This window comes from Perca fluviatilis, chromosome 3 (assembly GCF_010015445.1).
Source record: "Perca fluviatilis chromosome 3, GENO_Pfluv_1.0, whole genome shotgun sequence".
In the NCBI taxonomy this organism is placed as follows: Eukaryota; Metazoa; Chordata; class Actinopteri; order Perciformes; family Percidae; genus Perca; species Perca fluviatilis.
Window position 1 is genome coordinate 37,142,416 of NC_053114.1, and position 14,484 is coordinate 37,156,899.

Below are 14,484 nucleotides of genomic sequence, written 5' to 3' on the forward strand. Positions count from 1 at the left end.
AATACAGGCAGCTTACAGGCAGGTTGTATGTTGAGCACATGGTATTCTGGGGAGGCACATACGGAAGCTGATACCGTCCTGCTTGGTTTCAGCCATCCGACATCACTTCCAAGAAGGTGCCTACAAAGGATTTGAATGGCCTCGTTTGGATGAATTAACTTTATGAGTTTTTTAACAGTTTAGTAGTTTGTTTTGTTGAGAGCTTACATCCCTAACCCCCTCAATGAAATAAATCACTGAATTTAAAAAACAGTAGACAGAAGACATGAATTTCATTTTAATAAAATTAGTTTATTGGTTACTCACATGCACAAAACACATGCAAAGTGACAACTAAAAGCTCTCACCAACAGGTAAGATTACAAGCAAACAAAAGACAAAGCAACACTAACATGGGTTGTGCTGGAACGAAGTGCAAACACTTCGCTACTGTACTTAATTAGAATTTTCACGTATCTGTACTTCATTATTTATATTTCCGGAACATTTTACTCCACTACAGTTTCTAAATAAAATGTAGATTTATACTCCACTAGTACATTTCCCCCAAGCATCTTAGTTACTCGTTACTACAAAATAAAATCAGAACAAAAAGCAGGTTTGGCAAATCATTGTTCCTAAATTGCCAAGATAATGCACCCTCCATTCCAGTTAATGCTGTTAATGTTAATGTTGCCAAGCGGAATTTTTTTTTTCTCAATGGCAAAACACTGCTACAACACACATGAATTCACCCTCATCTACAAAATAAATTATATAGAACAACTTACATGTCCCTGTTCTGCAGGTATTCCACGCAAAGTTGGAAGTGCGCCCTTGTTTAGAAGAAGTGACTTCTTCTAAACGAGGGCGCACTTTCAACTTCTTAGAAGTCTCTCGGCTAATCCTGCCTTGTACAGGACGAAGTTGGAGAAACAGCTAGCTCCTTACCTAGCTACTGTGCATGTGCGACTGACAACAAAGATGTTACAGAAGTTGAGAGGTCTCACTCTGTAGCTAAAACAGAGAACTGACATAGGGTATAAAGAGGAGCTGCAGCAATGTTCAGTACAACAAAAAATATGGTGTTTTTTGAAAATTAAACCATGTAAACCTATTCTGGTACAATCTCAAATTACAATTATGAACTTGAAAATGAGCATAATATGGCCCCTTTAAAACTTTGCATTGTTTAGCTTTTCATATAGCTAGACGTCTAAACTCTGGGACAAGGCCGTTATGTTTAAACACCTGCCATGCTGAGTCCAAACAGACAGCTTTGTCAAGGCAGTTTGGGCTTCAGATAGCTTTTACACAGTGGCCATCGTTAATGACAAATCGTGTTCCGCTATGAACGTGCACACACGTCTAATGACTAGCAAGCACTTTCTTACCGCTGCTGCCGTACAGTATCTTCCTTGAACATACGCTGCAGAAGCAAGCACCCGGCTCCCTCAATTTGAGGCACCAAGTGCTAAACTGCTTCCCATCTCCACCCTTTTCCTCTTGTCTTCTATTCATGCCCAGCGCCATTTGTTTTTAATTCCTTTCTCAACTAAAGCTGCCTGTATCTACACGCTCCACGTTTGATAAACTTTGCCTCCATTTTTTTTTTGCCGCGTTATCACGGAGACCACACCGACACTGCACTCTCGCTTTTCGGCAAAGACCTGCCCTACTTTGCATCTGATTTAAAGGAGAATTCCAGCCAATTTTTACGTTAATCTTGATCACTATAAATATGCGAGTACTTTTGAGTTGCTGCACCTACCTCTACGTTTTAGAGTGCCTTTGTGCCTCTTAACAGACACAAAATGCAATTAAAATGTCTGTGCAACATGAACAGGGACCTACAAATACACACGGAACTGTTGCATGATGATCATCACAGAATAAGCCTTGCTGAACACACTTATCACAGACAGTAGCTAGCAGCTAGCAGGGCGAGCTAGCTACCGGCAGGATAGATACGGGGTAGGTGAATTTACAACAATGTTGAAAACGCATCTTGTTGTCACGTAAGGCCCCTGTTCATGTTGCACCGACATTTTGCATTTCGTGTCTGTAAGAGGCACAAAGGCACTCTAAAACCTGCCCCGACAACTTCTGTTTTAGCTCAGTGGAAGCTTGTAGAAGTAGCTGCAGCTACTCCGTGTTGACCGAACCGATTCGGCTGATTTTTTTTTTCTATCGACTGTACTCGCATATTTATAGCGATCAAGATTAATGTAAAAATTGGCCGGAATTCTCCTTTAAGTCCTGCAGCCTTCTTACAAAAAACAAGCTTAGCCGTGTTTCAGAAGAAAAAGTTTATAACCATAATATGTAAGAGTGGTAATGATATATCATTAAGTATAGAGCACAATGAGACTAAGTTAGGGACATCCAAGCACACCATATACATTTATAACATAATTTGAAGTTCAGCAGATTATTGGTATAAGAATGTTTTGTACAAAGTACAGTACAATAATGGTAGACGTATATTTTTTTAAATAACTTTTCTTTGGTTCGTAATACTTTCCTTAAGAACAGCATATGTGCTTCTTGCATTGCTTTTACATATATACCAAAAGCATAAATCCAAAACATGTTGTCCATTTTTCCTTTTTTTTTTCAGCCCTAATACAATTGCATAATTTTCATTGAACAAAAATTTAAAGAACTAATTAAAACATTTAAATTTGAAGTAGGTTAGTAAAATAAGCCCACCCAATCATGTAAAGTATTGTTAGCGTTTCAATTAGATTATTCTCCGGCAAGCTGCTGACCATCGTCATGAAATCAACGCAGGTTGTGAGTAGAGGTGTTGAAATTAATCAAATAATCGATGCATCGAATCGTGGACGATGCTGCATCGATAATCGGCAGGCTCATAATCGATTATTTGTGTTTACAATTTAATGTAGGCTTAACATCATTTCTGTTTACATATTCTGTTATGTGTTGCACATTCAGGAAGTGCCATGTGCTCAGTGCTGTAGTTTTATGTATCCAATTTATTTAGTATTAGAGCACTGCAGAATGTTTTGTTTTTGAAGCTTGAAAAGCTATGAATTAAATATCCTACATGGCTTTAATAGAAAAATGTATTTGACGCATCGAGATATCGAATCGAAGACATGATAATCGTAATCGAATCAAAAGATCAGTTAAGATTCACACCTCTAGATGCGAGATCATTCCGGTTCAATTTAAAAATGAAACGTGTGGGATTTCAAAGTGTGTACCATGCTTTGTTGCTTACAGGCTGCAGTTTGTTCTGCAGCTTTACATCAAACTTTTCCCTCAGAATTTGCTCTATCTCATCATCTGTTATGTTTCTCATGTCATAGACATCAACATCTTGTTTGTAGGTGACCTCGCTGTAGGTCCAGCCAATAAGGGCTCTAAATCCTGTTGGGGTTTGCAAAGAGCAGATGGATTTATTGGTGAACAGTGAAGTAGGATCTGTCTGGAGTGTGTGGTTTTTCTCAAAAAAATGATCAGCCTCACGGGGCACCAAGGTGAAGCAGTAGATCTGCTTTGTTTCATTATTGTTGACAAGACTTGATTTTGCAAAGTCTGGATTAAGAATCTCTGGCTTTCTACCAGTTTTCTCCAGCACCCAGATGTCCCCCTTGTCTAGGAGACGAAAGACACCTGCTGCCTGAGGTTGGTCCTCTCCAGAGATGAGCTCCAGGGGTTCCCACACTTGGGAAGACACCCCAAAGCTTACATCTGCTATATAAGCCTTTCCATCAATGACGACCATGTGGATGAGATGAGATTCATAGGGGGAAGTCTCATTGCTGTTGCTGATGAAAACTCTGGAGCCTAACGTCGTAGTGGCGTAGCCCATTTCTCTCAGCACCCAGCCAAACAGGAAGTTGCTCTCAAGGCACCAACCTCCACGTCTGCTCCTCACTATCTTGTTGAAAATGACCTCAAGGTCCATGACGATCGTCTCACCACAGTGAATGCTGAGGTTTTCGAAAGGAACTGACATGACATGCTGTTTGTGGAGCAACTTCAGTGTTGCAAGATCCGGTTTATCATATGAGCCACGGAGACCAATTCTTTTGAAGTATTCGTCCAAATTCATCTGCAAAATATAGGACATTACATGAATTATAGGACCAATCTACCGGTTACACAGTTAAACATAGTTTTGCTAAGTCACATTTATTGATTCATAGGTTTTAATAATTATTCAGGATTTTTTAGTTTATCTTGGATCAACTCTGGCATTGACAAAACTGGTGTATAGGTGCACTCAGTGCATATCATTTTTTTTAAAGATGTTTTTTTGTGGCATTTTTTCAATAGGACAGCTTAGATATGAGAGGGGGAGAGCGAGGGGGAACGACATGCAGCAAAGTGCCGCAGGTCGGAATTGAACCTGCAGCTGCTGCGGCGAGGACTGAGCCTCTGTACAGGGGGCCCACGCTCTACCAAGTGAGTTATCCAGATGCCCCGCATATCATTTTTTTTAAGATAAAGGATAAAAAGGAGGGATGGAATGTTTGAAGGAGGATAAAAACACAATACAGTCAGAACGCTTATTTCCATTGTGGTCCTTTAGTAAAGAACTTATCACGCCATAAAATAAAACCGCACAAGACCACAAGTACAGAAAGTAAAGAAACCATTTTTTTAAGGTCACTTTAAACGTTTTTGATTTGTTGGCAGACAATTCTACAGTAATGCTAAAATGTAGACACATGTGGCTATATGTCCAAAACGAATAAAGTGGCAGCAAGTGTAATAATCAGCAAGTGGCTATGATTTTCTCTAAGAAGTGAAAAAGAATTAGCCCTAATGAAGTACTCTGATATTGTATGCTTGTTTTCAATTATTTAAACAATTGAAATGTCAAATTCCACACATATAACGTTTGAGACCTAAGTTTTGCGACAAAAATATGCAGCAGATGTGTTTAACCTTATCTTTCATATCTTGTGCAAGCAGTCAAAATGGACTCTTATGAGGATGCGGTATATCGATAGAGCCACGAATTCTTGCAAACTCATGTTTTTTTCTTCTTCTGGTGAACAGTTAATCCAGTAAAACCTGACAGTATTTGGTCAAAGGTTTGGGTAAGTTGATGATTTGCATGGGTCTCGTGTTAGTCAGGCTTTATGTGTTGCTCCACATCTTCGCTATGGAACATACAGAACAGACAGATAATAAAAGAAAAACTATCCCACACATTTCCCACACGGCAGGGTTCAAAATTAACTTTTTCGTCCACCAGCCGGCTATGTACAAATTTTACCAGCCACAAGATTGCCATTGTTTTATTGGCTGATGAGTGAAGCAAATCTACCAGTCACTTGCATATTTTACCAGCATTTGTCTGGTAAAGTATGCTAATTTTGTACCCTGCCCACCCGGTTAGCCACATTCCTAATTATATGACATTATACTTACGCTTTCAGATTTTTAGGGCGTTTTCACACCTGGAGTTCGCTTGCTCTGGTCCGAATCAGTTGACGAGTTTGTAAACTTGGAGCGATTTCTCCTTTCGTTTTCCCAAAATGCGTCATTACGCAAAATGTTTATTGTTCAGATGTGACTGTTTGTCATAAACAGTAGAGGGCAGCAAAACGCCACTGCAGCGTAGTAGGCTAGTGCATCCCACCCGATCCCACCACACCTAATACATCCATGGACCACGCAGCAGTGTTCTGTTAAAGCTCAAACACTTTCTGTGTGAGTCAGTGCAATCTTTCTGGAGAGATCTGCAGAGCTGGCTACAGACCAATATTGAGATATCACCTCTGACAGTGGCGACTATAAAGTTGGGTGTGTTTGTTGAAGATAAGAATGTAGGTTTTGTTCTCTTCGTAAATGTGCCTTGTTTGTTTGAATATCTGTATTCTTTAAAAAAAAAAAAAAAAAAAGAAAAAAAAGTTGCTCTTCTCCGGTGTGGGCGGGCCTTAAATGCGCCCTGTATCCGATTAAAACTGTCAACATAAAAGCGTCTTTGGCGAACACTATGCAATGAGAGATTTAAAATCACAGTATAACTAAAGTATAAAATCACACACTTATTTGACAGTTGTACCTATTTAATTATTATTTTAATAAGTGTGGATGATTTTTATTTAAAATCATCTGCCATAGGCCTTCATCATTGTGACGATCTATCGCATGACTTCCTGTGGTATTCTGCCGTTCCTACGTCCACTTGACGCAGCTGTTCGTAATTTGCGTAACAAAAAGCACGTACCAGCACCGACCAAGGAAGTGCACACAACGACGGTGGGGTGCTCAACGTGATCACTTGCTGTATAGTTACATTTTGAATGAGTGCTATTCAAGAGATATTTATTTCCCTCGTTTACTACACGGTTTATGTTGAGGTTGGTACCGACAGTGAATACGTGAACTTAAATAGTTTAGAGTAGGCTAGAGGCTGTGGTTTTATCTGAACTACTGTTTGTGCATGTCAAAACACACTAACGCTACTTTGTATCATAGTTAGGCATGGCATTCCGATTACCCTTTACGGAAAAGTGTGGTAGGCAATGTAAAAGCAATCAGCTTATTACAATGGTAGTCTATAGCCTATTTCGCCTACTAAAGTACAAGATCAGTGAAGCCTATACAGACTGCAGGTTAGGTAACGTCAACGTAGCCTTTTTTTAAATTTATTTTTTGGTTTGTGACTGTAGAATTGTGACATTTCGGTCTGTGATAATTCTGTGTGCAATTTCTAAACTGTCGTTTTAATTTCGTTAATGCCCAATGCTCTCTTTTATAAACTCACAGATTCGCCCTCCTGCAATGGAAAATGCAAGTACAGACACGTTTTTGATAACTGGGGGATGTGGCTATTTTGGTTATCGGTAAGAACAATCTCATAAAGTTTTATTGAAAACGAAGTAACGTTACACATTCACAGTCAGTAAACCCTCCAACAGGAATGGTTTCAGAGTTGCTCTGTGCTGCTGTCCCACTGCTTCACCACAACAAGGTGGCGGTAATGCACCAGTTATCTCCGTTAGATTGGATCTGTGAATGCCACAGACCTGTGGTAGATTTAAAAGTAGAAATCCATGCAAGTTCAGGTTACTTTATTTGTACCCTTAGGTGGATTTGTTTTGCAGCAAGAATATGACATCCATTTGGACAAACCACTATGAAAAACATACTAAAGACTGTTTGTTTGTTTTTAGGCCAGTCTGAAACCCCTCTTAGCAGTGGCTTTTTATGCAATGAATGTATTTTTGCCATAGACCATTTTATTAAGTGAAACTGGAGGAATTGTAATAAGTTTAATGCAGAAATTAATTCATACTGAACAACTTGTTTTCCCCGATAGCCTGGCATGCTCCCTGCATAAAAACGGAGCCAAGATCGTTCTGTTTGACACAGCCGCTCCAAAGCAAGAAGTGCCAGACGACATTGTGTTTGTTCGAGGAGATATACGGGACTACGCACAAGTTGAGAAGGCCATCGCTGGTGTGGACTGTGTATTCCACATCGCCTCCTATGGCATGTCTGGCAGGGAGCAGCTGAACCAGCATCTGATTGAGGCGGTGAATGTCCAAGGCACAAGGAACGTCCTCAAGGCTTGCGTTGAGCACGGAGTGTCCAGGCTGGTTTACACCAGCACCTTCAACGTGGTGTTCGGAGGCCAGGTGATAGAGAATGGGGATGAAAGCCTCCCTTATCTACCTCTCCATCTTCACCCCGACCACTACTCCAGAACCAAGTCCCTGGCTGAGATGGCAGTGCTAAAAGCTAACGGCACAGCACTAAAGGACGGTTCCGGGGCGCTGAGAAGCTGTGCGTTGCGTCCAGCAGGAATCTACGGGCCTGGGGAGCAGAGGCACCTGCCCAGGGTAGTTAGCTACATAGAGAAGGGGATCTTCAGGTTTGTTTATGGTGAACCCAGCAGCCTGGTGGAGTTTGTCCATGTGGACAACCTGGTGTCAGCACATGTGCTTGCAGCCAAGGCTCTGATCTCGGAGAAGCAGCACCGCTCTGCTGGCCAGGCCTACTTTATCTCAGATGGCAGGCCTGTCAACAATTTTGAATTCTTCAGACCTCTGGTGGAGGGCTTGGGCTATCCTTTCCCCAAACTGCGCCTTCCTATCTCTCTCATCTACTTTGTTGCCTTCCTCACAGAAATGATTCACTACCTCATCGGGCCCTTCTATAACTTCCAGCCACTGCTGACACGTACAGAGGTGTATAAGACTGGCGTGACGCATTACTTCAGCATGGCAAAAGCTAAGGCTGAGCTCGGTTATGAGCCCCAGGAGCACAACCTGGATGAGGTTGTACAATGGTTTAGAAGCAGAGGCCATGGGAAAAAAACTCCCTGCTCCTACCTCAGTCGATTATTACTAGACATCCTGTTAGTGTCTGCCTTTGTTGCGGTGGTTCTCTCTTTTCTTCCATCTGTTGGCAGTGGATGAGTGAACTAAACCAAAATGTTGTCATTTTCCAAAATGCTATACACCCTGTATCAAAACTGGTTCAGAACAATTTTTAAATTTTAATTTTTTTAAATGTCTTAATATGACAGCTGGGTCCATGGATTCACAAAATCAGTCAGTACTGGCAGGTGCGTCAGTCATAAACACCTTTTTATACTGTAACCTATTACATGTGAAAATAATCCTATATTCTCTGTACCTAATGTCTTAGTTTACATCCTTTGGCTGTTGTCACTGTCAGACTATATGTCAAATGCTACCTCTTTTTCAGAACAGTTTTTGACAGAACAGGTTTTGAAAGAACATCTTCGGGGAAATGAAGAATAATAACCTAATACAGACATTTCTAAATGCTGTTTTTGTGGAACTAACATAGTTCTGAAAACTGTAATGAATAAATCCTTAAATGGCAAATGTGGTTTGTTTGGTTTTAAACCTGGATTCAAGGTTTATTTTAATTTAGACTTCATATTTGAGGACCCTGGGGAAAGATGAAGATTTAGTAGCCTGGTTTATAATGGCTACCACAACATCTCCTCTGGCCTGCATCACATATCACTGTACTTTATCACAAACATACAGTAATAATACACCAAATATTAAGTTAACCGTGGTCATCATAGTCAACAATTTCTTTCCACAGCTTTTAATTTGGTATTACTTATTGAAATGACTCATACACTTTGCTTTCAGTGTATTTCTACCTAAAATTAAATATTTTTTTTATGCAGCCTAATACAAACTTTTTTTATTTAATCATGTCTTTTATACTTTGGTTTTCTTTTTTGACTCGTTTTGTTGCCAACATAATATCCCATTCATATTCCTATTGAAACTATAGGCTACCCATGGTTATTGGACATCGTCCTAAAACGGATCATGTCAGGCTACACTTGAGTTTAGGCGACACGAGAATGTCTTTGTCTTTATATCACCAGACTAAAGAACGTGGATAAACTCGTTTTAAATAACTTTGCCCTGCATATTACCAATTTACTGCAGCTTATTTGTGGTGTAAAAGGAGTCGGACCAGGTGAGGCGTGCTTTGTGTGGTATTTTAGTCCGCCTGGGATGAATGCAGACGTCCCCTTCTCTCTAAACTATTCCTCTTTTCAGAGCCGGCAGCCCCTTGCTGAGTTGGTCGCAATCATTGTTTCTCTGCAGCATTAACCACATTCCAGAGAGGCGCAGCGCATCCTGTCTTCATCCCCGCATTCCTTTCACGCAAACGAGTCCCCTGTGTAAAACGTTGTTTTATTTAGATTTTCGTACGCTTGGCGAGCTCGGACTTATATACAATGGATTTTTATGGCGTATCCGATTATCCAGCCTACTTTGATTTCTGGCATAGTGGCTGTAGGTGAAACTAGAGGAAAACCCAACCGGAGGAAATTCCTCCGCGCAGCGCGCCATTGACTGTAAAGACCTTTCAACTTAACAAAAACTGAAGTTGACAAACGTATCCCTGTCGGCTGAAACTGTGAGAAAGAGTTAGTTTTTTCGGCGAAGGGCGCAACGCAGTAGAAGACGATGCGGCACCCGGAGGAGGTTTCTCAGTACGTTTGTGGTTTTCTGTAAACGAGCGACGGCTGTACCGCGGCGTTTTGTTTTGATTTCCATGTGAAATGCAATTAGTGCTCCGCGGTGCTCGCTAGTTTGGCTCGCGGAGCGGAGCACACTCTGAACTTGTTTCTCGCCTCGGGAGCACATCATGGAGCATTACCAGGAAGATTTGGGACTCCGGGCCAGTAAATTGATGGAGGACCTCTCCTTGTATGATGCGTATAAAGACGGGATGTACAATGCGAGGAGAGATTTGGTGATTAATCCCGATTTGGACTTTTCGGCTCCGACGGTATCGGAGCATAAAAGTAAGCCAATGAATGGTACCTCTGTGATTCACCAGCAGCATCACACAGTGGAGAATTTCACGTCTGGGAATAAAGTGTACAACGCGGCTCCGGTGCGCCCTGTGAATTGCAGCCGGGCCGTTCCTGTGGATTTTTGTGCCCCTCAAAGAGACGCCGTTTATACTGAGGAGAGCTGTTGCACCAAATCCGAAGTGGCTTTGCCGTGCTACACGGGCGCTTCCGAGAGGCACAGGAGATACTCTCTGGAGGTGCAGGGCCACAGGTACAGCACCGGCTCCGCCTTCGACGGCGTGCCTCTCAACAAGCCGGTGGCACTGCCCGGCAACAGGTGCAACAGTGTCTGCATAACCAGCAGCCACGACGGGAGGTATAACGCCACTAGTCCCCGGTCCAGCTTAGCATCTTCCCTGTCCTCTCAAGAGCAGAGCAAGCATGCCAGCCCGAGGTCGAGCATTAGCAGCCCGCGCACTAGTTTGGTGGTACCGGGTCAGGACAGGTACACGAGCCCGAGGTCTAGTTTAGTTCACTGCGAGGGCAACAGTGTCCTCAGTCCCAGATCCAGCTATGCAAGCACCGCAAGCGACACGAGTAAACACTCCAGCCCCCGGGCCAGCCTCAACAGCTGTGACTGCTGCAGCAAGCCCAGCAGCAACCGCACCAGCGGCATCAGCATGGGCTACGACCAGAGGCACACCAGCCCCAGGTCGAGCACGGCGAGCCAGTACTCCTTCACTACCAGCCCGAGATCCAGTTACTCTGACTCACGGTACGGGCCTGTGGTCAACCATGATTTCGAGGGAGCGATTTTACACGCAGCGCCGCTGGCGAGTCCTCGTTCGAGCATCTGCAGCCAGGACGGGAGCGCAAGACCGGGGACCACCGCAAACTGCGTGGCCAGCCCCCGGTCCAGCATCTCCAGTCACAGCTCCAGAAGTTCCCGCAGCTCCAGGGGATCTATGAGCACCTACCCGGATCTGCAGCTGCCTTCGCCCAGGTCATCGATGCTGGGTAGCGGTCTACACGAGGACACGCTGCTGCAGGAGTTTGGAGACTCCAATGGGATCCAAAATCGCATCCATCTCCAGGGGCTCTCGGCGGTGCCAGAGCCCCAGCAGCAGTCGACCCAGACGGGAGGAGCTGTGGAGATGACCGCGGGGTCGCCCTCGTCATTTAGTTATGGGATGTCCTCGAAAACGGCTTCCTCGAGTCAGAGGTTTAAGCTACCTTACCAGGTGACCCCCAGCCGAGAGAGTGGACCAAGTCAGGCGGAGAGGCGGCTGGAGGCGCTCACCTTGGAGCTGGAAAAGGAGTTAGAGATGCACATGAAAAAGGAATACTTTGGTAGGTAATATTCTTCACAATAGGATGTGTTTTTTTAAACTGGCAAGTAGATAAGATTGAAAACAACATAAGAACATGCATGCACACAACTATAGTCTGTTTTAGTAGGCTATTGGGACATCTCAAACCTTTTTTTTTTTTTTTTACAGCTCACTTTGACCCAACACTAATTATCTATAACACAAGGGTCTCCTTGTCAGTACTGTATTGTGTATAGGTTGAGGGCTTGGCTCTGTGTCCCTGAGAGTTAATAGAATCAAAGGTGGACCATGGTGGACATGGAGCATGTTTTTATGTATTGTAGCTAGAGCTGGGCGATATGGAGAAAATCAAATATCATGATATTTTTGACCAAATACCTTGATATTGATACCGCAACGATGATAATCATCAGTCATGTGGATATAATGACTAACTGGGTAAAGGCAAATAATAGAACAGTTACAACAGTCTGGTAAGTTCAGAAAAGTACATCACTTTACTGTCATGCAGCCTTTAAAACCAGGAAAAGACACCACTTATGCCATATTACGATATCCAAAATCTAAGACGATATAGTCTCATATCACGATATCGATATAATATCGATATATTGCCTAGCTCTAATTGTAGCCTACATATGGACTATGGTCTTGCATCAACTAATAGGTGATTTAGGACAATGGGTGTCATTTTAATTGAGATTATGAATTGCTTTTCTCGTGAATTGGGGGTGCTTGATTGATGTAAAATAACTCATTTGGTCACAGCAGCTCAGCTCCAGATCCCTCAAACCAATGTGTTTTCCTCAGCTTTAAAGTCTCTCCTCAGATGCCTGTGATGCTCTGACCACGACTCCTTACGCTGTCCTAGCACACCTCAGCCCACATATGTATCTGTTAGATCCCTGCAACGTTGCTTTCAAAGAAAAACCTGCTGTGTTTATTTTTTTGTCCTGATAGAGCAAAATTTAAAACCCCAAACAATGGCCCAAAGTTAAAGTTTTCAGCTGACGAGCAAAGTTTTACCTCCATTAATTTGTTTTATTCCACTCACTGAATCGAAAAAAAAATCTCCATGGCAAGTATAATGAAATATTATTTTTAACTTCCTCTGTATTACAACACAGATGAGTGCTTACTGAGACTGGAATTCAACGAAATAGTTAAAATAGTTTGCTGGTGTTTCTTCTGTGCAGGAACAGGTTATTTATAGGTTTGTCATCTCTTAAAGGTCTATTTGCAACCTGCTAATGCTACATTACCACTAACGGGTCCCTCTGTGGCAGATATGAATGGCATTGCAGGGCAAGTTTCCGTCTTGGCAGAGCTAACATTTGCACACCGCTGCACCTCGCTGAATGGAACCTTCTATTCTGCCACAGCAGACGCCCTTCGGTCATTTAGATCAGTGTGGTCTGGATTTGTTGGAAATGCAGTTAATCATCTGGTCTCTGAAGGATAAATTGTGGTCAGCGTTTGGTTTTCGCCCGATTTCAAGAATTGAACGTTGTGGCACATTTTTGTGATCAGGGACTGTGAGACCAGATCTAGTTGGCTCACCAGCAGTAACACAGCCACAGAAAGCCTGCTGAGGAAGTTGCTGTCTACCTTTTGAATAAGCAGCCAGACAAATGGCTGCAGCCAGAGAACAGTGGCTTGTTTTATAGCCAGTGCACTTGCTCAGAGTGAGGCAGAGACAGCTGTTGATTTGTTCCAGAGAAGAAGGTGAGAGCAGGAGGATGGTGGACAGGAGGAAGACAGTGAGGGGAAATAGCAGTAGAGATAATGGAGAAAGAAGAGAGAAAGGAGAAGGAGGGAGAGAGAAGAAGAATGCAGTCAGACGCTACTCACTCAAAGCCCAATAGAGACAGCTCTGTTTCCGTAGCGACAGTGGAGAAATTGACTGCCAGGGTTTTTTTTTGGGGGGGGGGGGACCCCACACTGGTCGGCTCTGCTCTGCCGGCCGACCCTTGTGTGGCCTGTGTTTGTTGTGATGGAGAAGGAGCTGTGAATCAACAGCTGGCCCGAAACAAGCCTGCAATTGAAGCAGCAGAGGGAGGCCCACCCCACCCCTTACCTCCCCTCCTCTCCACCCCGCCCTGACTCCCCCGCAAAGCCCTTCATTAACCAGCCAGTGGGGAGTCGGGCAACACCAGACACTTGGCACACGGTCTTGGCTGGCGGGCCAGACATAGTTGGTGGGGCTCAAGTCTGATCACCTGCCCAGAATTATAATGGCAATAGTCATGCACATGCCTGACACACACATGCTGACTTGTGGACAACAGCACACTGTCCTGCCCTCTGTATACACCGTACATGCACAAATTGCAGCTGACATACGATTAGATGTATATTTTTTTCATTCTCACTTATGTTTTAAGCATACACTATCCTCTGATGTGTCAAACGCTCTCAAGTGAAAAGCTCTCTCCTGAAATAAGGCTGTATTTCCAGGCTTTGAGGCTATGCATGTTCTCTGCTTCCCCTTTTTTCACTGTTCCTTATTGCAAATTTGGAAGTCCAATGCCGCATTCTTTCACATTGCAGTATCCGTATGATTGCAGTAAACAGGTACTGTATGTTAGCAAATCAAATCAAACACCAGCTTCAGAATTCACCAAAGGTCACAAGAATATTCATAACGCACCAGGGAAGTCATTCTTCAAATGTCTGGAACTATAAATATGAGATGCCACACTCTAAGCATGATGGGAAGTTAATTGCCTTATTCTTTTCAAGATCTGCACCTGTGAGCGAGCATTTGCTCCCAGTATTCAGTGCATACTGAGCGTACTGTGATTTATCGGACAGGACCGTGATTATTTTGTACCGGAAAGACACATGAACCTGCTATGTGTGCAGTTCCTTCTATAAGAC

The 14,484-nt window shown here is 43.1% G+C and overlaps 3 protein-coding genes across 6 annotated transcripts in view; 2 read left to right on the plus strand and 1 right to left on the minus strand.

The window, feature by feature from the left end:
* Positions 1 to 3,048: 3,048 nt before the first annotated feature.
* Positions 3,049 to 5,611, minus strand: LOC120555740 (arylamine N-acetyltransferase, pineal gland isozyme NAT-10-like). Its single transcript, XM_039794762.1, has 2 exons — positions 5,392 to 5,611; positions 3,049 to 4,063 (listed from the first exon to the last, which is right to left on the minus strand). Exon 2 carries the CDS (start codon positions 4,061 to 4,063, stop codon positions 3,197 to 3,199), a length of 867 nt encoding a protein of 288 aa, XP_039650696.1. The 5' UTR covers positions 5,392 to 5,611; the 3' UTR covers positions 3,049 to 3,196.
* A 506-nt stretch (positions 5,612 to 6,117) lies between these two features.
* Positions 6,118 to 8,825, plus strand: sdr42e1 (short chain dehydrogenase/reductase family 42E, member 1). Of its 4 annotated transcripts, none has more exons than XM_039794757.1 (3): positions 6,118 to 6,225; positions 6,736 to 6,812; positions 7,289 to 8,825. In XM_039794757.1, exons 2-3 carry the CDS (start codon positions 6,751 to 6,753, stop codon positions 8,388 to 8,390), a joined length of 1,164 nt encoding a protein of 387 aa, XP_039650691.1. In that variant the 5' UTR covers positions 6,118 to 6,225; positions 6,736 to 6,750; the 3' UTR covers positions 8,391 to 8,825. The 4 variants fall into 4 exon arrangements, with proteins under 4 accessions (XP_039650691.1, XP_039650692.1, XP_039650694.1 ...); XM_039794758.1 differs by having other exon boundaries at positions 6,185 to 6,326; XM_039794760.1 differs by lacking the exon at positions 6,118 to 6,225 and adding an exon at positions 6,353 to 6,586.
* A 620-nt stretch (positions 8,826 to 9,445) lies between these two features.
* Positions 9,446 to 14,484, plus strand: part of LOC120555741 (WT1 interacting protein) — a 36,914-nt gene continuing 31,875 nt past the window's right edge. Inside the window, 1 exon segment of the mRNA XM_039794763.1 lies at positions 9,446 to 11,623. Coding sequence (XP_039650697.1) covers positions 10,123 to 11,623 — 1,501 coding nt within the window. The 5' untranslated portion in view covers positions 9,446 to 10,122.

Excerpts from the sequence above, each read along its gene's own strand:
- sdr42e1 (XM_039794758.1), top strand. The coding sequence starts at position 6,270 with ATGAGTGCTATTCAAGAGATATTTATTTCCCTCGTTTACTACACGGTT. Across the intron at positions 6,327-6,735 it reads ACTACACGGTTTATGTTGAG|ATTCGCCCTCCTGCAATGGA; the intron begins GTTGGTACCGAC and ends ATAAACTCACAG. Across the intron at positions 6,813-7,288 it reads TGTGGCTATTTTGGTTATCG|CCTGGCATGCTCCCTGCATA; the intron begins GTAAGAACAATC and ends TTTCCCCGATAG.
- LOC120555740 (XM_039794762.1), bottom strand. The coding sequence starts at position 4,063 with ATGAATTTGGACGAATACTTCAAAAGAATTGGTCTCCGTGGCTCATAT.